The 20,829-nt window shown below is 53.1% G+C and overlaps 3 protein-coding genes across 3 annotated transcripts; all 3 read left to right on the plus strand.

Annotated features, from left to right (window-relative positions):
* Positions 1-631: 631 nt before the first annotated feature.
* Positions 632-12,182, plus strand: PPA1 (inorganic pyrophosphatase 1). The gene is made up of 11 exons (XM_037399521.1): positions 632-756; positions 956-1,020; positions 3,816-3,869; positions 4,315-4,434; positions 6,414-6,500; positions 6,811-6,937; positions 7,479-7,606; positions 9,139-9,224; positions 9,451-9,520; positions 10,668-10,707; positions 11,847-12,182. Exons 1-11 carry the CDS (start codon positions 693-695, stop codon positions 11,876-11,878), a joined length of 873 nt encoding a protein of 290 aa, XP_037255418.1. The 5' UTR covers positions 632-692; the 3' UTR covers positions 11,879-12,182.
* A 256-nt stretch (positions 12,183-12,438) lies between these two features.
* On the plus strand, positions 12,439-17,728 carry SAR1A (secretion associated Ras related GTPase 1A). The gene is made up of 7 exons (XM_037399522.1): positions 12,439-12,552; positions 13,030-13,104; positions 14,373-14,492; positions 14,986-15,051; positions 15,559-15,662; positions 15,890-16,021; positions 16,694-17,728. Exons 2-7 carry the CDS (start codon positions 13,047-13,049, stop codon positions 16,808-16,810), a joined length of 597 nt encoding a protein of 198 aa, XP_037255419.1. The 5' UTR covers positions 12,439-12,552; positions 13,030-13,046; the 3' UTR covers positions 16,811-17,728.
* A 1,020-nt stretch (positions 17,729-18,748) lies between these two features.
* TYSND1 (trypsin like peroxisomal matrix peptidase 1) lies at positions 18,749-20,825 on the plus strand. The gene is made up of 4 exons (XM_037399520.1): positions 18,749-19,830; positions 19,918-20,051; positions 20,135-20,320; positions 20,400-20,825. Exons 1-4 carry the CDS (start codon positions 18,818-18,820, stop codon positions 20,609-20,611), a joined length of 1,545 nt encoding a protein of 514 aa, XP_037255417.1. The 5' UTR covers positions 18,749-18,817; the 3' UTR covers positions 20,612-20,825.
* Positions 20,826-20,829: the final 4 nt, after the last annotated feature.

Genomic DNA, 20,829 nt, shown 5'->3' on the forward strand with positions numbered 1-20,829 from the left:
TGCTGGACCACGCCATGCTGTGCTGGACCAAGCCATGCTGCTGTGGCCATGCCGGACCACACCATGCTGTGCTGGACCAAGCCACGCTGCTGTGGTCATGCTGGAGCACACCATGCTGTGCTGGACCAAGCCATGCTATGCTGTACCATGCCATGCTGCTGTGGCCATGTTGGATCATGCCATGTTGTGCCAGACCATGCCATGCTGTCCTCAACCATGCCATACTGCTGCGGCCACGCTGGACTACGCCATGCTGTGCTGGACCAAGCCACACTGTGCTGGATCATGCCACACCATGCTGCTGTGGCCATGCCGGACCACACCATGCTGTGCTGAACCATGCCATGCTGCTGTGGCCATGCCATGCTGTGCTGGACCAAGCCATATCGCACCGCTGTGGCCACGATCGGCTGCACCGTGCTGTGCCGGGCCATGCTATGCCGTACCGTCACGGGCCACGCCGTAGCCCAGCCGCGCCGCCGGGCTACCCAACACCGGGCTGAGCTGGCCCCCGCGCCGCCCCGCGCCACGTGGCGGGGCGGGGCGGGGCGGGGAGGGGAGGGGGGCGCGCGGCCGCGTGGCGGGGGGCGGGGCCGGGGAGCCCGGCGCCTGCGCAGGGCGCACGCCGGCGGCCGGGGGCGGGGCACGCCGCGCCTGCGCAGTGCGGCAGCCGGCGGGCTGCGCGCGGCACGATGGCCGGCTACAGCGTGGAGGAGCGCGCTGCGCCTCACAGCCTGGAGTACCGGCTTTTCTTTAGTGAGTGCCCGCCGCCTTCTTCCTGCCCCTCCTCCCTCTCCTGCTCCTCATCCTCCTGGCCCGGGGGTTTGGGGGCGAGCGCCTCTGGAGGGGCTGGGGGAGCCCCAGGGCCTGAGTCGCGCCCCCCCACCCCCCCACCCCGCCCCTCACCTGAGGCGGCCCCTCAGGCCGGGCCTGACCCGTCCTCCTTGCTTTGCAGAGGATGCCGCCGGGCGCTACATCTCCCCCTTTCATGATATCCCCATCTACGCGGACGCCGGCAAGGTAAGAGGGGAGAGGGGCCGCCGTGAGGACCACCAGGCCGGGTGGCTGGTGCGGCCGTGTTGACTTGGGGCCAGTGACAAGAGCAACCGCTGGAGCTCTGGGCCGTGGGTGTGGGCATGGGGTCGGCGCTCCTCAGGGAGCGCAGTCCTGCGAGCCTGAAGTACCCGAGGGAGGCTCCCAGGGCCTTATGCTTCTCCACGGCAGGAACACCTAACCGAAGTATCGCCAGATCTTGTAAGGAATCGGTGCCCTTTTCTCGTAGTCTCAGCCTCGGATAGAGTGATGTAAGAGAACAGGCGTTCTCGTTCTCATATTCGTGTCTGAGATAGGAGTGGTTGTCTTGAACTTGCCCGTGAGGTCACATGAAAGTGTTTAGGGTTAAAAGAAGCAGTTCTCTCTTTAAATAAATATCTACATGCTCTCCTGTGGAAGTATATGCTCGTGCTGCATGATATTGTAGGCTTAGGTTTTGACTGCAGTCAGAGCAGTTCAGCTGCTGCATAGATGGCGAGGACATTCAATTCTTGCTGTAGCAGCTCCTGGGGACCTCGCCTCGCAGGAAGAGCAGGTGGGGAACCTGCAGCATGCAGTGCTGTGGGGCTTTTACATCCTTCTGGCGGACAGTGGTTAGTCAAAGTAGGCTGTTCTGAATCGCTAAGGTGCCTCAGCTTTAGGAAACCAAAATGGCTGTGCTTCAGTTTTCACTGAATGCTTTTTCACTGGTAACGCGGGCTCTCTGTGTTCCTTACCTTTGTAGCTCGTCTCTTCTTTTAACACATACTGAAAAACTGTGCAACTTGGTAAGTGTAGTGGATAAACTGTTCTAATATTTGTGATAGAGAGGTGCAGGTAGAGGGTGGTTATGGGGAAGGAAAAGAGTGTAGAATTGAGAGGTGAACATCTGAAATACAGCTGATTGAGCTTTGAAGTGCAGGTATTGTCAGAATGTGCGCTGGGAAGTCTGAGATCGCTTTTGCCTACTCAGAAGGGAAAAGATGGATTGTAATCATCAAGGACCATGGCAAAGCAGTTTCTGTGGCCAACTGGGAAAGCAGTTTTCAAAAGCAGGTGTCTGAAAGGTAACTCAGACAAGTAAAATCCAGATAATACTACACTTTGCAGGTGCTTGCAGAACAGGGGGAAAGAGCAGGGGTGTGACTATAGGATGAGGAAGGTTTCTGCAGACTGGTGATGCTTAACAAGGGAAACTGGACTACTGGTGCGCCTTCAGGCACTTAGTGCTGCTTGCCAGCATTTTCGTGCCAAGTCATTAAGAGAAGCAAGTATTGCTGAAGGTCGCAGTCCCTGAAGTTACACAATAGTGGTGATCACATTAGACCTCTTTGCAGGAGTGCCTCTCTGCAGAGATTTTAATCATTGCTTAGCACATTCATTACCAGCAGTGGTAGGGAGCCCAGCTTGGAGGCAAAGGTTGTCTCACTCTGTCTGGGCTCCTTCATCTTTATCCTTAGACTTCTAAGATGCTGAGAGGATTGCAGGGTGTTTTTTTCAGTCTAGGGCTGGGATGTGCTGACCTTATCTGTGCCTGTGTGTCTTGGCACTGTGAAGGAATGACCTTGGGCTACTCAGTGGGTGTCTTAGACCAAGGCAGATCTGTCAGTTGGACTGTGGGGAAATTGCAAGCCTAACAAAGATGCACCCCCAAGTTACTTTTCCTTGCCTGCAAAGCCATAAGCACCTTGCCTAGCCAGTTCTAGTTGCCTCATTCCTATCCTCAAGTTACTTAATAAATAAAAATAGTATATACCTTTTACATATAAATTGCAAATGAGCAGTGACCCCCTGCAGTTAAGGGGATGTAATAAACTTGTGTTAGGGAAGGGTGTGGGCAAAGTCAATGATGTAACAGCACTAATTGCACAATGGCAATCTAATTATGGCGCAGTACAGGTTCGAAGGATTTTGCAATGCTAATACTGCTTAACATGAGGATTAGAAACCTTGTCGATGCTAGGGAGCAAGGTCTGACTTTTTGTTAAAAGCCATAATCTCCTCAAAGAGCAAATGTTAAGGTTCCAACTGTGGAAAAGCTTGTTTTCTTGAAGAGGAGATTGACATTGAACTCTCAAGAGTCTTCTTGGCCCAGCTGGAGTCAACAGGAGATGTTTTCAAGCATCACCTGTAAACTAGATACTGCAAGATGTAGCTCTACGTTTCTCCCCCACATCTTTATCCTCGCGCCATACTGCTAACAAGGTCTGCTTTTATAGGCATGTCAGCTTGGAGAGGAGGAACTCGGGCATCTTCCTCTACTTCAAGACAGACTAGAATATTTGGGAGTGAAGTTCTCAGTCGTTCAGGATAGTATGTGGGTGCCCATGTTGTTAAATAGATAGCTTACTCCTGTAATCCTTGTCTCTTCTAAATTGCCAAGGTGGCTCTTGCTGAGCATTAAGCATTTTGTATTTAACAAATATGCCGAAAACCTCATTTTGTTATGTCCAGTATAGTTTGTATGCATTTGTGTTCGGTTCATTTAAACCTACTGTTCTGTAGGAACATGATGGAGATATTCGTAGGTGGCAGCTGATGGCGAAGGAGAATGTGTGAGTAACCTCAGTCTAGCTTTTGCTGGTATCTTTCATGGGGTTCAGCTTTGGGTGATGACATGTGACTGACTGGACTACAGGACTTCCATCAACTGTATCAAAACTGGCTCTGGAAAAAAAGGGGAAAAAAAAAGTTATGGTTTTCATGCTTCGTTATGTATGTTCCCTAGCTTACAGTGTGGTCTTGAGATTCCATCCCATTCACTGATGTTTTGCTTTCTTCAGAATGTGTTCAACATGGTTGTAGAAGTACCTCGATGGACAAATGCTAAAATGGAGGTAACTATATTACAGTCCTAGCTTAAAGTGCTTGAGCGGACTGGTCTATTAATCTGGCTTTGCTGATTCTTCCTTTCTCAGTTCCACCTCCTGAATCGGAGTGGTTTCTAACTTCTGTAAATACGTGCTTCATGCTAGAGGTCTAGTGTGGGGGCTGAGTCTTGCAGAGTTTGGAATAACTTAGTGTTCGTCTGTGGCTTCTTATTAAAGCAGCGTCTTATGGCTTTCAACCCCATGTGGTTCTGACATTTGTAAGTCTGCTGAAAACAATATCCCAGGAGATGGCAGTGCAACAGGAGATGGAGTTGTCCGATATCTGCTGTTGGCTTCAGGGTCAGCTCCTGGTCTCTTAGCTTGTCAGTTAGCAGCTAGCTTGATTAAAAAAAAAAAAAATCACTTGTTTTTTTCTTAGAGAGTAGAGAGATTTATGTAACTTTTCTTTCAGATTGCAACAAAGGATCCCTTAAACCCAATAAAGCAAGACGTGAAGAAAGGAAAACTGCGCTATGTAGCTAACGTATTCCCCCACAAGGGTTATATCTGGAATTACGGTGCTATCCCACAGGTACTGTAACTTGCCTCAGTGGCCCATCCTTTCTGGTGGGGAGGGGGGAGGATGCCTGTGTCTGTCTCTGACTACCACTATTAATGAGCAAAAAGGTCAGCTCAGAGTCTGGTCTGGAACACAGCATTTGTAGCTGTGTATATAATCTTGCTAATGAAGAGAACCTGTCAAGGAAGCCGGAGTACTTTTAAGTAGAAATCTCAAGAGGTAGGCTTGTAGCTAATGATGTAAACAAGCTGAGGATGAGCAGCTGCTGCTAGTGAGGTACCAGCTGTGTTGCTCCTCTCCTTGAACTTTGCTTGGACAGTAGCTGGCAGGTCCTTGTCTTTGGATGAAGGAAGCTGTCAGTAGACAAGGAACTGGGCATCTGGCAATGCAATATGCTCCGTTCCTGCCTGGTGAAGCATAAAGAGCTAATGTTTTAACTAATGGTACAGGATCTCAGTGTACAGCCCCTAGGCTGAATCTTTACAGAAGGTTCTTCTTGCAGTGAATTGTTTTAGACTTCGGATGTGGTCAGTGAAAATCTGGATAGATTTAAGACTGCATCTTTCCTATTTCTGCCCCTCTTATTGTTCAGCATCTAAAACACACAGCTAGACTAACCTATTTACGTGTTGGATGGTGGTAGGTGCTCTGTTCTCAGTGTTGGATCTGAGTGGCAGAGAGGTATTCAGAGGTGCGGAGACTCCATGAAGCAGATGTCTGCAGCTGCACAGATATGCTTTCTCTAGAACAGCTGGCAAGGTGAGACTGACAGATGGTGACAGCTGGACCCAGGCTCTTAACTGGCTGGTAACTGCTAGGTAAAGAGGAGCTTTGAGCAAGGCTCTTTGCCTCTGATGTTCTCTAAAGTTTGAGTTTCCTTTCAAGAAATAAATTGTCAGTGACAGTTCATGGGAAAACACACTAAATTTTGTAATTCTAATCTTGAGAGCAGTGCGTGTTGAGTGTTTTCTCCAAGCGGCTTAAGACTATGTTTTGAAGTTGAATTGTGTTCTGCTTGGATGGATTCTGGTGTCGGTTTCTTTGTACAGAATTACAGCTTTTGAAGCCTTCACTCAGTCATATGTTAGTGGATCAAAGATGTTTATGCGTGGGCAAGGATCCAGACTTAGCACTTCCTTGTAGAGAAGTGCGATAGTGATTGAGAAGTGCCCTTCGGCACCACCCAGGTTTCAGTACATCTTCCTGAATGCTCTAGATGCATTGTGGTGTCTTGACTATACATACTCATCATGTCCTGGCATGCAGAGATTCAGGAAGAGTATTCCTTCTCTTTATATCTCAACAACCTTAGATGTAGATGCTCCTTATGATGCAAGTAGGCACAGTGCTCTTTTGCTCCTGGCTGAAAGTGTGTTTTAAGCAGCTATTATTTTGGAGGCACAGCTCAAATGCCTTCTGGAGTCCTGTCTCTCAACTTACGCTCTCTGCTTTAGGTGAGCTGCGCTAGGACACTGGGTGGCACAGGGTATGGGGCTCTGCGTTCTTGACACTGCTTTAGTGTAACAACATGTCTTAAATTGTTTTATTGAAAGGAAACAATACACCCTGTCTGTCTTCCTCCATCTTTGTTGAACTTCGTTGAACTGCTATCTGGAGTTCAGGAAACTTCTGTTAAGAAATGAATAGGGAGAGGAACAGGCAGGCAGCCAAATCAATGACTGTTCTTTATAGATGTGAACTTCACCTTTATGCAGCTGCGCAACAGAGGAGGAAGTCTGGAAAGTGTTGAAAAAAAGGTTTGTCTGTAGGAGGGAACAGCTTACCCTTGGCAAGATAAGACCTTTTAACTTGGATTCAAACTGTATTTGCAGGCACAAGTGAAATAGTAGCCCAAACACTAGACCTGAAAGCAAGTGTGAAGTGGGCCATCATCTGTTTCTTCAAGGCAATCTCATACCTGAAATAAATCATCTTTTTATTTCCTCTTGAAACCTGAGAGTTCTTATTCCTGTGTGTGGGGTTTTTTTCAGACTTGGGAAGACCCAGGTCACAAAGATGAAAATACTGGCTGCTGTGGAGATAACGATCCAATTGATGTGTGTGAAATTGGAAGCAAGGTAATGCGTTCTAAAGGGTAACTGTCTTTTGAAACGTGTAATTAATGTCTCTGAAGGCAATTATCCAGAGTCATTATTCAGTTCCTACCTCCTCTACCTTAAGAATGTGATGTTTCCCTCCACTGCCTCCTGAGATTGTTGATGAGATCTTACAGTGCAAGCCTTGTGAGCCAAGGCTTATGAAGTGCTGAAAAGCGATAGCCTATTTCGTGGTTCCCGACTGCTTGCTGAACTCTACCAGCTTGCACAGTCTCCTGTTGTGGATTCCTTGGATGCATGAGTACAGACAGCAAGGTCTTTGTGCTTGCAGGTTTGCTCTCGAGGAGAAGTCATCAGAGTGAAGGTGCTGGGCACGCTGGCACTGATTGATGAGGGAGAGACGGACTGGAAGGTAATTGCTATCAATGTTGAAGACCCGGAAGCAGACAGCTATAATGGTAGGTAACAGGAGGGGGAGAAGAGGCTTTCCTGTTACTTTCTTTTCTTCCTGAAAAGGAAGAGAGTACTTCCCTTTCTCTGTTGAGAACCTGCAGGAAACTTTCAAGTCAGGACATGGGCTTGCTCTTCTTATGCCACAGTATTAATCAGGTGTGATAAGGGGAGAACAGCAGAACAGGATGTTACCATTTTACTGCTGTTTATCCCAAGCTGTCAGTCCTCTGCACAGCCTGGCGTCTCAAAGAGGGTGGCTGTACAGCTTGTCCTCTGAGTGGAAGGAAAGGGATTGTCCAGTAAGCCTCTAATCAAAGCTGTTTAAGTATGTCCATGCTCCTGGGAGCAATCAGGGTATACTACGAAGATGAAACACTAACTTTTCTGTGCAGATACCCATTTTGTGTCTGTACTGTAAGCTGTCTGAAATGTTGCTAAGGCTGCTTGAGGAGGGGTTGAAAGAGAGGCAGCTCAGAAGAGAAGGGGGTAGTAGCTAAGTAACTTCTGTTACTAGATCTGGCTAAGAAGCCTTTTCTCCCTGGCTAGATATCGATGATGTCAGAAGAATGAAACCTGGATACTTAGAAGCTACGGTGGACTGGTTCAGAAGATACAAAGTACCTGATGGCAAGCCAGAAAACCAGTTTGCTTTTAATGGCGAATTTAAAAACAAGGTAAGATAACCTTTCTTCATTACAGTGAGTGTGCAAAGGCACGCTGTCCAAAAACTGAGCTAAAGGTGCGTGGGGACACAAATAAGTAGTCACTGAGAGAACTGATTTCTGTGGGGCTGCTGGTAGCTGACTTTATTCTTCCTGCTGTTTTTCCAGGCTACCATTCTTCTTGTTTCCAGCCTTGGAATTTCTTGCAGGAATACTAGGAGAAAAAATAGAGGATTATTACCCTGCTGCTGTTGAATATTAGGACTTTTTATTCTAGTTGACATTCATGTCAGATTACTTCAGGGCCATCCCGTGTCAGAACCAGGATGAAAAACGCCAGGTTTATTCGCTCCTGCTCTGGAGCAAAGGATCCTTGACATCACCCTTTGCTTCCCTTGCACACTGGCTTTGTTCCACTGCAGCCTGGTGCAAGCTGAAGTTAACTCAGGAGTTAAAATGCTTCTTCCTTCAGGCGCAAAGTGTTGCCTCACGCCCTTTGACTAAGGCTCTGCCTTGGCAGCATTATTCCTCTGCCTCTTCTCTGGGCTGCATCAGATAACTTACTGCTCCTGAACGGGTGGAATCTTGCTTCTGCACCCTCCTTCCTGCCAGTCCTGGTGTGTCGTGAGTGGGTTAGCAAGGTGACTCAACTCGCAGAGCTCCAGAGTTGGTGCAGAGAAGGCAAGGGCCTGCAAAGCCCTGGGTGGGAAGGAAAGGGTAAGGGGGGTAAAATGGAAGTCACGTGGGAGCGGACTTGTCCCCTTAGGCTGTAGCACAGCACTGGTTGGGTGGGCTGGGATATCTCACTGCCCCTCAGGATGGGTGAAACCGGAATTGAGGCCAAGGCAGAAAATAGAGACAAAGAACCTTGCACATGTTCTGTGGTGTTTTATTTGGCTCTGTATGATATCAAACCCAGATATTTATTGCTGGTGTTATGCTAAAAAGAACTGTGTGTGCTTCCTTCTCCAGCTGACAGGTTAATGCTTCAGCATATACTATTCTTTTAAGGAAAAAAAAAGTTATATGCTTGGAAGCAGATTAATTTTTAAATAGTTGCAAAGCTACATTAATTGCATGCCTCTTCCTGTTGATCTGTGCGGCGGCTGAATGGTTTGCCTGGAGTGGAAGAAGGTTTGCAGATAGGTAGAGATCAACTAGCTGCTGGAGACAGAGTGGGAGGAGCAGAGGGGTGGAGCTGCTTTTATAATATAGCACTGACTGGAGACTAGAATATCTGCGTTCCGTTTCTTTTGGCTTCAAACTCGCTAGGTGACCTTGGTGTATCCTCCCACCTGGAAAGTAAAACATTTAATCTTGTAAAATCCCTGTTGTTTCAGCTGTTGTGTGCTGAGAGGTTGCTGCTGTTCCTGAAAGGTGCAGTAATAGATATCTCTTTGAGGACTTCCACAATCAGAAGCTATCTAAAATCAGCCCCAAAATACCAGCCTCTCCTTCCACGTAACTGATAGTTTGGATGGATGATAGAAAGATGGTCTAGTGCTTACACATAACGTGATGTTTGTTCTCATCTTCAACTTTAGGATTTTGCTGTGAACATCATCAAAAGCACTCATGAGCACTGGAAAGCTTTAATAGCAAAGAAAACTGATGGAGGGGAGATCAACTGGTAGGTTAATGCTTGTGGTACTGTGCAGGTTCCTTTCCTCTAAACAAATAACCCTGGAACTTCCTTTTCTGAGGGGTGCCATGCTTTCTGGTGGCTGCTGGTTGTCTCCACAGGCCTTCCCCTTCAACATGGCAACTATAACAATGATTCTTAATATTCCATTATTTAATACTTTTTGGGGAGAGACTTGGCTTTCACGTTCTCACAAGCAACTTATCTCTTCTAGCACAAATCTGACGGTGTCTGACAGCCCTTTCTGCTGTGGTCAAGAGTGTGCAAAAGCTACTGTGGATGCAGTAAGTACAGATTTGAGTGTCCTAACCGCAGCGTTGGTGTCAGGCAAAACAAATTGTGTGGTACTGTAACCTGTCCTCTCTGTGCGAACAGCACATTGTATGCTTAGATTTTTTTTGGATGACTGAACACAATGACACTTTCTGATTAAAGAGGGTGTATAAGGAGCAAAGCCAGACATTCCTCCAGAGGCTTCTCCTTGCACTTAGTCATCTGGGAGGTGGAATCCAAAACAGTTTGTGTGAAGGGCTAAACTTCTGAACCATATCTTGGCTCTCAGCTGTTCAGTATTTAAATATTTGGCCTTCCAAGAGCTTCGTAGTGCAGGTCATCCTTTGTGAAAAGAAAGCATAATTCCTGAGAGCTGTGCAGCCGGGGACCTTACATCCTTTGCAGCAAAAAGCTTGAAGTTCCCAGTGCAGTACTCCTACCTAGTTTCAGGACTTAACTACATCTCCTTAGGCTTTTGTGAAGTACTGCTGCTGGCAGCTAGAAAGGGTTTAGAGGAATGGGACAGAAAAATCAAAAGGCAAATGTTGCCTTAGTGCATGGAAATGTGACTGGCAGCCAGTGTCTCCATAGCCTTGGCGATACTTTTAAAACCACTATCTTGGTTTTAAAGTGCTTGTATCCTCTGGTGGTATCTGAATTACTTGTAAGTTTTTGAACGTGCAGTCCTTGCAGAGGGTGTGTCACCAGCTGGGGACCTTTCTCTGTCTTTGGCTGTTAAATATCAGGTAAAAGCTCTTCAGCAAAGTTTTCCAAGAATCCTCTGTACTTCTAGTCCACCACCATCTTACAGCTTTAAAAAAAGCAGGCTGCCTGCAACCGCACAGATGCTGGAGCAGTAACTGCTTGTGGTGAGAAACAGGTGGCACTGCAGCCCGTGCTTAGAGCAAAGCACGTCCGGCGTGTAGGACATCTGTGGAATGAGGAGGCAGTGGGGATGACAAGCCTCGTGCTGCATGTGAACTCATTTATTCCCTCACAGCTCACCAGCACTGGCTGCTGCAGATCAGTCGTGCTGCTTATATCTTAAACGGTGCTCGGTGAAGACTTGGGTACCTCTAAATGATGCCTAGTGAGCTTCAGGTGTAAGGGTCTACGTCTGTCAGCAGCTGCTGTCTGCTAATACACTTCTTGTTTCAGGCACCACCATGTAAAGCTGCCAACCCAATCCCGCCCGAAGGTGAGTCTCAACCCCGTGTTCACATTCTGATACCGAGTGGAGATTTCATCAAGGGGATTATCAATAGGAAAATGAGGGTCTTAACTGATGGCTGGGTATGGCTCCAGCACGAGGAGGAACAAAGGGCTTTGTTGGACCTATCTTGTGTCAGTAATGCAATTTGATTCTGGGATAATGTCTGTTGTTACCTTACTTGTTTGGGTACATGAGGTGAGTAAAGGAGTGGTGAGTAGGAGACCTGAGGTGCCATAGCTTACTCCAGAAGAGATTAAATTTATAGCAGGTCCTGAAAGACAGGCACTACAGAGGACTGAAATGCAGTGATAGCAGGAGAGTGGTTTCCTTTGTTCCTGCGAAACGGGGTTTGTTAGCATCCTCAGTGCAGGTGAGCTGAGGAAGGGAAATACTCCCTGCCCACATGGAGCAGAGGAAGAAGTTAGTTGCATGTTCAGAATCACACTTGCAGCTGAACCTGCTGATCAGAGATCTGTTGCTGAGCAAGTGCCCGCTGCCAGCTGGTAATGAGCCTTTTGGTGTCTTGGGCTGTGACTCTGTAAGAAATGAACAACTGTGGGTGAGTCCTCGCTCAGCTGGCATCTTTTCCTTCCACGCGAGGTTGCTATGGGCACCTTGCACGTGAAAGCGGGTCACTGCTGTAGCAGGGACAAGACCCAAGCACAAGCTGATGCCAGTGTTGAGAACCCACAGCTGTGTGGCAGAAAGAGGGGCTAGGCTGTCCTTTCCAGTCTCTTCCTGGGTAATAAACCTGTGAAGAAATTGGTGTCTCCCATACGGATGTGGGAGTTGGAGGTAAAATGACTTTGCCTCCGAGTCAGCTGAGCCAGAGGGTTGCCAAGCCAGCTCTGCCTTGCTGTCTTTGCCTGACCTGAGTCTTGTGTGGATGCTCCCTATGGCAGCCTGCGTGAGGGTGGCTTCTTCAGGAAAACAGACGCACGTAAGCAGGGCTCTGCGAGAGCCTGTTTGCTCTGGTGGAGGTGTCGGCCAGAGCGGGAGGAAGGCCCTGCTCTGGAGGTGATGCCTGCAGTGCCATGTGATTGCTTAATAGGTGGGTGGCTAACAGAGGACTTAACCCCCTCTTCTTTTTTGTTTGTTTTTTTTTTTTTCCACCCCCCTCGCAGTTGACAAGTGGTTCTACTACCAGAAAAACTAAGGCCTGAGGATGGGTGGTGAGACAGCTGTGTCCTTTCCCCCGGAAGAGTCGCCACACGCAGGAGTAGACCAGAAGAATAGCTTCAGTGTCAACAAGACGACCTTGCCTGTAACTTTGCTGATTAGAATCACACATCTAGCAGCGACGTGTCTGCTGCACCGAGGTCTTGTGGAGGCTAGAAGATGTAATTTATAAAAGCAAAACACCCTGCTTGTGTGTGGTCGTACAGTGTACTTTGTAAATCGTGACAGATCGCTCGCCCGGTACGTGTATGGATGCTAGAAATAAAAACTACTGAACCTGAGCGCTGTCGGGCTCCCTGTCCCTTCCCCCCCGCAGCCTGGGGGCATTCGCACGCGGGGTGGTTTGGGGGCGACGAGGGGAGGATTTGCCGGGTAACGCTGGGCCGTGCCCCCGCAGCGGGGGGCTCCGGCTGCTTGAGGCGGCCGGGCTCGAACCGGCGGCTCCGGGAGCCGGGGGCGGGCTCGAACCCGCGGCGCCCAGGCGTGGCGCGTGCCGCCGGGCGTCAGACGCACGGCCGACGTGGGGAGCCAGCGCGGCGATGCCGCCGGGCCGGAAGTGGGCGGGGCGCGTGGGGCGACGTATTTCCGGCGGGGAGCTGGCGGCTGCCGAGGAGGGGAGTCGGTGGCGCGGCGGCCCGGGGGCAGCCGGGGGTGAGCGGCGGCGGGGTCGGCCGGGCCCCGGGGGGAGCCGAGCGGCGCGGCGGGGGCCTGGCCGGGCGCGGGGCGGCGGAGGGGGGAGTGACACGCAGGCAGGGTGGGGGCGGGGCGGGGGCTAGGCCGCGCCGCCCGCCCTTGAGGCCGCCGCCGGGGCCGCCTCTCCCCGGGGCGTTCCCCCCTCCCCGCGCCGCGGGCCCAGCGGCCGCCCGGAGCCCGGGTTGCGGCGGGGGGAGGCCCACGGCGCTGAGGCCCCGGCGGGGCGGCGCTGGCCGGTGTGGTCCGGCGGCCGGCGCCTCCCCTGCCCGCTGCCGCGGTTGGCGCGGAGTTTGTCCGGGGGGGCTGGTCCCCCTCCGGCGGGACGGCTCTCCGCCTGCCTGCCTGCGCGCCGGGAGCGGAGCGGGACCGCTCCTGAGCGGTGGCATCCATCAAGGACTGAGGCTTGTAACTCTGGGTTTGCTTTTGTCCCGGCAGGCGACTAATCTTCAGCGATGTCTTTCATTTTCGAATGGATCTACAACGGCTTCAGCAGCGTGCTGCAGTTCCTAGGTAACGCCGTGCTACGTTAATTCTTAAACGGCTCAGCTCGGGCTGCACCAGCTGCCTTTGGGTTGGTTTGGCTTGTGCTACTTGCCAGTATCACTTAAAAGCTTGTGATTAAAGTGCATCTCTTTTGGAGTGTTGTGATAGCTCTGGACAGTGTAAAGTCTGGTGAGAAAGCTGTAAATCAGTAAAGGTTTTTTTACGCTAGGGGGAGAAACTTTCAGATTATTTTGAGGTGTTTGGCTCCCACTCAGTCTTTCTTCTGCCCTTTAGAAGCACTAGAGCAGCTGGGCTGATGCTAGGTGCCTGTTTAGCCCAGCCCCCTGCCCCAGGCAGATGTGCTGCTCCTCCTCCTGTCCTCCTCCTCCTGGTATCCAAGCTCACCAGCTTTGCCAGAGCTTGCCTTTATTTCTCGCTGCTGCAGCTGGTTGGCTTGCTTCTCCTCAAATTATCAGTTCCTACACCAGTCTACCCCCTGTGACATGCCTGGGGGAGCTGCTGGCCACTGACTAACACCCCCAGCACGGCCCGGATTGAAGGCTCTTTGCAGAGGTGCTGGCCAAAACATTGCCCAATCCAGGGTGACCTGTGCAGCTGGGCTGGCTGTTTCACTGCTGTGTGAACCACCCTTTCCTGAGGTGCAGGTTACGGCGAAGCTCCTCCTGCCAGAGGCATGGGTTCCAGCGGAGGAGAACAGGGTGCCTTCTGTCTGGAGCGCCTCACAAGGGTAGGGAGGGATGAGAAAAAGACGTGTTGGAAACCTAAGGGAACTTTCCTGCGGCAGATGTGTACCTGGCAGTGGGGAAAAAAAAAATCAGTTTATCTCAAGAAAATTATGTGTTGTTTCATACTTTGCACTTTTCCTTCAGCAACTTGCTGCTATCTTTTATTAATTTATTCAGTTTTTCACATTTAAATACCCCTTTGGGATGACAGATTGATCCATAACCCATGGCACATAAGTAATGCTTTGCTGCACACTCTTCTGCTGGGTTGTATCTGAAAAAAGAATCCATTACTCATAGAAATACAAGTTTATAAAATGTCCGTTGTTGTAGACGTGACCTTACGTTACCTTAGTAAAAGCCAGTTGAAGCTGTGCACTTTTTTCCCCTGTTGTTGTGTCCATGCTGGAAGTACTGTAGATGCACAGGGAGGAGCATAGCTCTGGGAGAGGAGTTCATATATAAACAGCGGCAAGCGTGGCAGGGTTTCTGCTTGCGTGCCGAGGGAAGCCTGCTGGAGTTTTTCACACTCGTTTGTTTTCCTTCCAGGTTTGTACAAGAAGTCTGGAAAACTTGTGTTCCTGGGCTTGGATAACGCAGGCAAAACCACTCTGCTGCACATGCTCAAAGATGACAGGCTGGGTCAGCATGTCCCGACACTACATCCCAGTAAGTCTGCCAGCGGCTGAGCCCCGCCTGCCTCCTGGCGTGGTTTTTCCTCTTGAATTTTGGGGTCACGGTGTTGAAAGATGCCTCGGTGATAGCTCTGCGTTGGGGCGGCAGATTTTAAGAGTCTTAAAAAGGCATTTGAGGTTGCACGTTGGTTGCCCAAGCTGAAGTGGTTTTGCGTTTTTCTCTCGAATACAAAATGGAGAGCCTGAGAACTGGCATGGTTTGATTAATATGACTTGCCTCTCTTGGGGAGGGTGTGAGTTTCTAACAAACTGTGTAATAAAGTATAATAACTGCAGATTAATAAGTATGGTGGTTTTGCAAAAAGACTATTTCAGTCACTGAATTCTACATGAAATTCAGGGAATTGCTGAATTCTATAGGCTGTCTTATATGAGGACCATGTGTGTGATGTTAACTTGAGTCCCCAGGAAATTCTGGCTGTGACGGCTTCCTTTATTTTCCTGAAACTCTTATTTTTACTTTTCAGCATCAGAGGAGCTGACGATTGCTGGAATGACCTTTACAACTTTCGATCTGGGTGGACATGAACAAGGTAAAAGTCAAGCTGCTGAGTGGGAGACACCAAATGAGGTCAGCCTTCCGATTTCCAGCAAGTTCTCCAGCCACCTTAGGAAAAATCTACCAAAAAGTGATACCGAAAAGTGATAGCAGTTAGCAGTGCCTATTTATTTGCTGCCTGAATTTGTTTAGGATTAGCTCTAGGATGCCAGTTGTTTCAGTGGTTCGGTACTTCTACTTAATTCTGGCAGTAAGGGTTTTCAGACTTTTTGTTTTTCCTTTCATACACAAAAGTATTAGAAAAAAGGTGCCCTGGCTAAAAAACCAGCCTTGGTTGCCGAGGCTTACTTCTGAAAGCAGAGAGAGTTTAACTGGTTTTTGGAACTGTGGGGTGTGCAGCCTCAGCCCATCCCTTCACCAGAAGGTCTCCTCTTGCCTTGAGGAAATGATAGCGAAGTGGGTGGCTCCTTTTTGGGTGTTGTTTTCCTTCTGCTTCAGGTAGTGTTTTCACTGGGCAGTGTTTGTCACTTCTGTCTTCCAGCTCGCCGGGTCTGGAAGAACTACCTGCCAGCCATCAATGGGATCGTCTTCCTGGTGGACTGTGCAGATCACTCGCGTCTTATGGAATCCAAAGTTGAACTTAATGTAAATACTCTTTTTTTTTTTTTTTTTTTAAAGTTTTGAAATGGCCTGTGGGTTTAGATAGGACCTGCTTCTCAGAAGCCTTTCCAGAGAGACTCCTCTTCCGCAGGAGTGCTGTAGCACCAAAAAGTGGCCCTTGTTGATCACAGAGCTTGAACAAAAAAATATTTGCCTCAAATGCTGAATGTTTTTCCTGCCTCTGCTTAGCTCTTCTCCCATCTTGCACGCAGGCGCTAATGACAGACGAAACAATATCCAATGTGCCAATCCTTATCTTGGGTAACAAAATCGACAGACCAGAGGCCATCAGTGAGGAGAAACTGCGGGAGATCTTTGGGCTCTACGGACAGACCACAGGAAAGGTAGGCAGGCATCCAGATCTTGGATCGGCCACAAGCAAGGGAGGGCTCACGTGTTTGGTTGCAAAACGAGACCCTGTCCGGGAACTGACTTGAGCTGTTCCTGTGAGTTTGTCCATGATACTGACCAAGGTGAATCGTTCTAATAGTAATAATGGTGATGATGATGCCCTCAGGCAAGTTTTGAGAGTGCCAGAATTGTTCAAAACACAGTACCTCTACAACAATCGGGGGATTAGGTATCAAGCTGGTGTTGTAACATATTGCCAGGCACTTCTGCCTTTGTTACTCTGTATTTCCACGGTTACCCATGTAGTAATTTTTTTCAGTGTTTAAAAACAGTACAGTTAGAGAGAATTGATCAGAAATGCTGAGGGACAGTAGCAAAACACCACAAGGCTACTCCTGGTGCTAGCTTATCCACACCTTCTTGTATCACACTGCCAGGTGCTGCAGGTACATCAGACTGTGCCTTGAAAATGGTTTCTAATGCCCGTTCTTCCCCACTGCCGGCTCCAAAGGTCTGGGGGACAGGTCCCGCCTGCAAAGGAGCTGGTGTGCGGTGGAGAGGGGGAATTCCTTGGGCCGAGAGGGGTTTCTCTAGGCAGCAGTGACTCAGTTGCTGCCCCAAGGGCGGCAGCAGTGCAGTTCTGACTCCTCTTTGGATTTCCCTAGGGAAACGTGCCACTGAAAGACCTGAACGCGCGCCCCATGGAAGTGTTCATGTGCAGCGTGCTAAAGAGGCAAGGCTACGGCGAAGGCTTCCGTTGGCTATCACAGTACATTGACTGATACTTGGACGGACACAAGAGTTACTCCTCTGGACTGATCCTGTTCACAGCTTCCTACGGACTTTTCTATTAGAACATGGAAGGCTTTCCGACCGCATAACTGGCATTGACCAAGAGACTCCTGGTTTTCGGCTGCCCTATCACACAGTGGTGACACAACTCTTTTTCCACGTGACGGGGAGACAGCACCGTTCTGCACGCGGGTGCAAGTTGTCCCTTTCAGTTCGGTTACAGCGGGGCTGGCGTGATCTGGGAAGTAAAGCTCTGCACGCTGCACTGTAACAGCTGAAAAAGAGAGCACGTCTCACCACTGTGGTTAATTGACTTAAAAAAAACAAACAAAAAAAAAGAAAAACAATTATATTTTTTAAAGAAAGTGTTAATGTAAACAGCATCCCTTCTAACTTTTTAGTTTTAACGTTCATCTTGTTTAGTCCAGAGTCTGGTTAGGGTTTTTTAAAAACATATTTAACGATCTTTAGATATTTCACAAATTACTGAACCAAGGTATCACAATATTAGAAGTCCTCAATAAAGATAGCATTTGGGCTTAACCGAGCTGTAGGGTGGCTGTGCTGTGTCACGCTGACTGACAACGACGAGGGTGCCGTTGGGACTGACGTGTGCAATCTGAGCTTCTTTAGTTTACAGGCTTTTGTGTAGTCGGAGGGGAGCATCCGTGAGCACGCCTGGTTTAGGTGCTTGGCAGTGGTGACCGGCGCTCGCTCCCAGTGGGATGGGCCACCCGAGCCGCCACCTGGTTCCCCCGCGGCCGGGCCTTCAGTCGAGGGTGTCAAGTCCTCCGGCTGTGCCGTCACAGTAAGAACCACAAAGCTGTTTTGGTGGTTTAGCATGGAAGTGTTGGCATTTGCATATCATGAGGTTATTAATGTAGACTAAACCAGTTTCTTTTATACTCTACAGTTTTTGTTTTGGTTTTTTTTTGTCTGAAGTTTCGTCGCTGTCTAGCGCTCATTTTCAGTTAAATAAAAGACATGTCTCTCTCCTCCGAAGGGGTGGCGATCCTCAGTCTAGCCCAGGGCTGGCTGCGCTGCCCTTCGGCAGTCAGGCACACGGGCCGGCCACGGCTGTCGCTGGCGGAACAGATGAAACAAGCGGGAAGAACGCACTTGCTGTGCCGAGTCGTCGTCTTTGGCCAGGCCGCTCCCGCGCGGGCAGCGACGAGTGCTTGACATCGATGGACGTGACAGCCCAGGCTCGAAGCCGCCTTCAGCGTCGCCCCAGAGCAGCGGGAAGTGCTGGCAGCGAGGCTTTGGCAGGTGGCGCGGCTCGGGGACAGACCCGCACCTCTGCAGAAGCGGAGCGTGCTGCCCGGCCGTGCCTCCCGCGCTGGGGACCCGGCGAGGCCTTCCCGCCGAGGAGGGGGGGAGGGCTGCGGTGGGGGGAGCTGAGGCCCGGGGGGGGCTTGTGTGCCTCCGGGCTGGTAAGCGGGCAAAGCTGGTGGCCCGCGGGAGCCGGCGGAGGCTTTGCGACAGCCCCGCACCGAGGCCGGCGGCGCCTGCCGCTTGCTCCCCGCGCCCCCGGAGCTCTGGCCCCGTCAAAGGGACCCCGCAGGCCCCGGCGCCGCTCTCCGCGGCCAGGCTGCGGCTTTGGGGCGCCCCCGAGAGGCGCCCCCGCCCCGGGCACCGCGCCTGCAGCCGGGGCGGCGACTGCGCGGTGGGGGCGGGGCTGCCGGGCGGGGGCGGGGCTGCGGCGCGGGGGCGGGGCCCGGCCCCCGCGGGGGCGGTCGCAGCGAAGCGCGGCCCGGCCCGGCCCGGCGCGGCGGTGAGCGGCCCCGGCGCCGCCCGCCCCGCCACGTCGCACGGCCCGCCCCGCCCCGCGCCGCCGCCAATGGGGAGGGCGCCGGGCCCCGCCGCCGCCAATGGGCGCGGGGGCGGGGCGAGGGGCGGGGCCGGCGGCGAGCGGGCCGGCGCACCCGGGGCCGCGCCGCGCTGCGTTGCCCCGGCGCCGCCCGCGGTCAGCCGGGGCCCGGCCGCCGGCCGCCGCCATGGCGGAGGAACAGGCCTGCTGCGCCGTCAGCGTCTCCGGCCTGCCCGCCGGCCCCAAGGCGGCCGCCGGCCCCTGGAGCTGCAGCGGGGTGGTGCTGAGCCGCGGCCCCGGGCTGGTGCTGTGCCAGGGCGCCGTCTTCACCCCCTTCCTGCGGGACGGCCCCGCCGCCTGGACCCGGCCCCGCGCCCTGATGCCCGACGCCCTCCAGCCTCGCCCGCGCCTCCAGGTCCTACAGCCGCCGGCGCCCCCGGGCCCCGACGCCCCGGCGGCCTCGACGGGCAGCGTGCGGCGGCACGAGGCACGGCTGCTGGCGCTGGTGCCCTGCGGCGCCTTCCGGCGGGCGCTGGCGCGGGCCTTCGGCACGGCGGAGCAGTGGCGCTTCGGCGGGGAGGCGGCGGGGGACGACCCGCGGGCCCTGCACTGGTTCGCCTGGCTGCGGGTGCCCGGCCTGGACCGCCCGGGCGGCGGCTGGACGGCCCTGGCGAGCGCCGGCCGCCTGCGCAAGGGCGAGGGGCTACTGGCCTGCGGCTCCCCCTTCGGCGCCCTCTGCCCCGACCTCTTCCTCAACACGCTGAGCAGGGGCGTAGTGAGCAACCTGGCTGGGGAGGAGAACGCCCTCGTCCTGACGGATGCCCGCTGCCTGCCTGGCACCGAGGGCGGCGGCGCCTTCCTGCCCTCGCCTGCCGGGCCGCGCCTGGTGGCCGTCATCGCCGCCGCCTTCTGCTGGAGGGGCGCCGAGTGGGTCGGGCTGACGCTGCTCTGCTCCCTGGCTGCCATCCTACGCAGCAGCACCGGCGTCCTGAGCGCGGTCGGGGCCGCGGGGCCACCGGGGCCGGGGGCCGCGGTGCAGACGGGCAGCCTGTGGGCCCCCCTGGGCTGGGCGGCGCTGGTGGAGTGCGGGGCGGCGTGGGGCTCGGGCGTGCTGCTGGGCCCCCGGCTGCTCCTCACCTGCCGGCACGTGGTGGAGGCGCGTGTCCCGCTCCGTGTGACACTGGCGCCCGGCCCCGGCCGGTGAGTGTGGTGGCAGGCGTCCCCGCCTCGACACCCCCTTGTCCTCCATCCCCCCCCACCGTGACATCTCGTGTGCCGTGTCTCCAGGGCTGCTGCCGGCCTTGGGGGCCGCGTGGTATTCGCCACCGAAGAGTCGTCCCCCTTTGACGTGGCGGTAGTGGAGCTGGAGGAGAGCGTGCCGGGCTTCGTCCCCCCATGCCTGGCAGACACCTTCCTCCCAGGTAAGAGGAGGCCCGGGGGGGGTGGGGGTGCCCAGGTGGGGGCGGAGGTCACCACCTTGCACCCACCTGCCCCCCCACCCCAGGTGAGGAAGTGACTGTGGTGGGCTTCGGGGCTCTGGGACAGGCGTGCGGCCCCTCAGTGACAGCGGGGGTCCTCTCGGCCGTGGTGGCGGTGGCCGGGCGCCCCGTCATGCTGCAGACCACCTGCGCTGTTCATGGAGGGTCCAGCGGCGGCCCTCTCGTCTCCTCCCGCAGTGGACACCTCCTCGGTAAGCTGGGGGTCTGCCGTGGGGGGGGATGTCCCTTGGCCAGACCTGGTGATGCGGACATTGCTTCTCTCCCCATCAGGGATCGTAGCCAGCAACACCCGGGACACTGATGCGGGGGCCATCTACCCCCACCTCAACTTCTGCATCCCCGTCACCATCCTGCAGCCCCCCATCGCACGCTACCTCCACACCGGCAACCCCGATGCCTTTGCCGGGCTCAACCAGGCGGGTGAGGGGGTGCAGGCGGCCTGGCGGCTCCAGCGGCAGCCAGGACCCCCCAGCAAGCTCTGACCCGCCTCCCAGGGGACTTGTGCCAGGGACAGGGCTGCCACCTCCCTTCTTAGGCCCCAGTGGTGTGAGGGCCGAGCGCCTGGATCCTGGGGTGGGGGGCATGGTGCGGTGCCTTTGCCAGCTGCTGGCAACCCCAGACTGGCTGGGGAGGAGTTTGGGGTTGGTTTTGTTTTATTTTCTTTTCTCCCTGGAGCCATAAATGCTGTGAGCTGAGGCCC

Source organism: Falco rusticolus, chromosome 9 (genome assembly GCF_015220075.1).
Source record: "Falco rusticolus isolate bFalRus1 chromosome 9, bFalRus1.pri, whole genome shotgun sequence".
Classification (NCBI taxonomy): domain Eukaryota; kingdom Metazoa; phylum Chordata; class Aves; order Falconiformes; family Falconidae; genus Falco; species Falco rusticolus.

Excerpts from the sequence above, each read along its gene's own strand:
- PPA1 (XM_037399521.1), top strand. The coding sequence starts at position 693 with ATGGCCGGCTACAGCGTGGAGGAGCGCGCTGCGCCTCACAGCCTGGAG. Across the intron at positions 1,021-3,815 it reads TCTACGCGGACGCCGGCAAG|AATGTGTTCAACATGGTTGT; the intron begins GTAAGAGGGGAG and ends TGCTTTCTTCAG. Across the intron at positions 9,225-9,450 it reads GATGGAGGGGAGATCAACTG|CACAAATCTGACGGTGTCTG; the intron begins GTAGGTTAATGC and ends TATCTCTTCTAG.
- SAR1A (XM_037399522.1), top strand. The coding sequence starts at position 13,047 with ATGTCTTTCATTTTCGAATGGATCTACAACGGCTTCAGCAGCGTGCTG. Across the intron at positions 15,663-15,889 it reads AATCCAAAGTTGAACTTAAT|GCGCTAATGACAGACGAAAC; the intron begins GTAAATACTCTT and ends TCTTGCACGCAG. Across the intron at positions 16,022-16,693 it reads ACGGACAGACCACAGGAAAG|GGAAACGTGCCACTGAAAGA; the intron begins GTAGGCAGGCAT and ends GGATTTCCCTAG.
- TYSND1 (XM_037399520.1), top strand. The coding sequence starts at position 18,818 with ATGGCGGAGGAACAGGCCTGCTGCGCCGTCAGCGTCTCCGGCCTGCCC. Across the intron at positions 19,831-19,917 it reads CTGGCGCCCGGCCCCGGCCG|GGCTGCTGCCGGCCTTGGGG; the intron begins GTGAGTGTGGTG and ends CCGTGTCTCCAG. Across the intron at positions 20,052-20,134 it reads GGCAGACACCTTCCTCCCAG|GTGAGGAAGTGACTGTGGTG; the intron begins GTAAGAGGAGGC and ends CCCCCACCCCAG.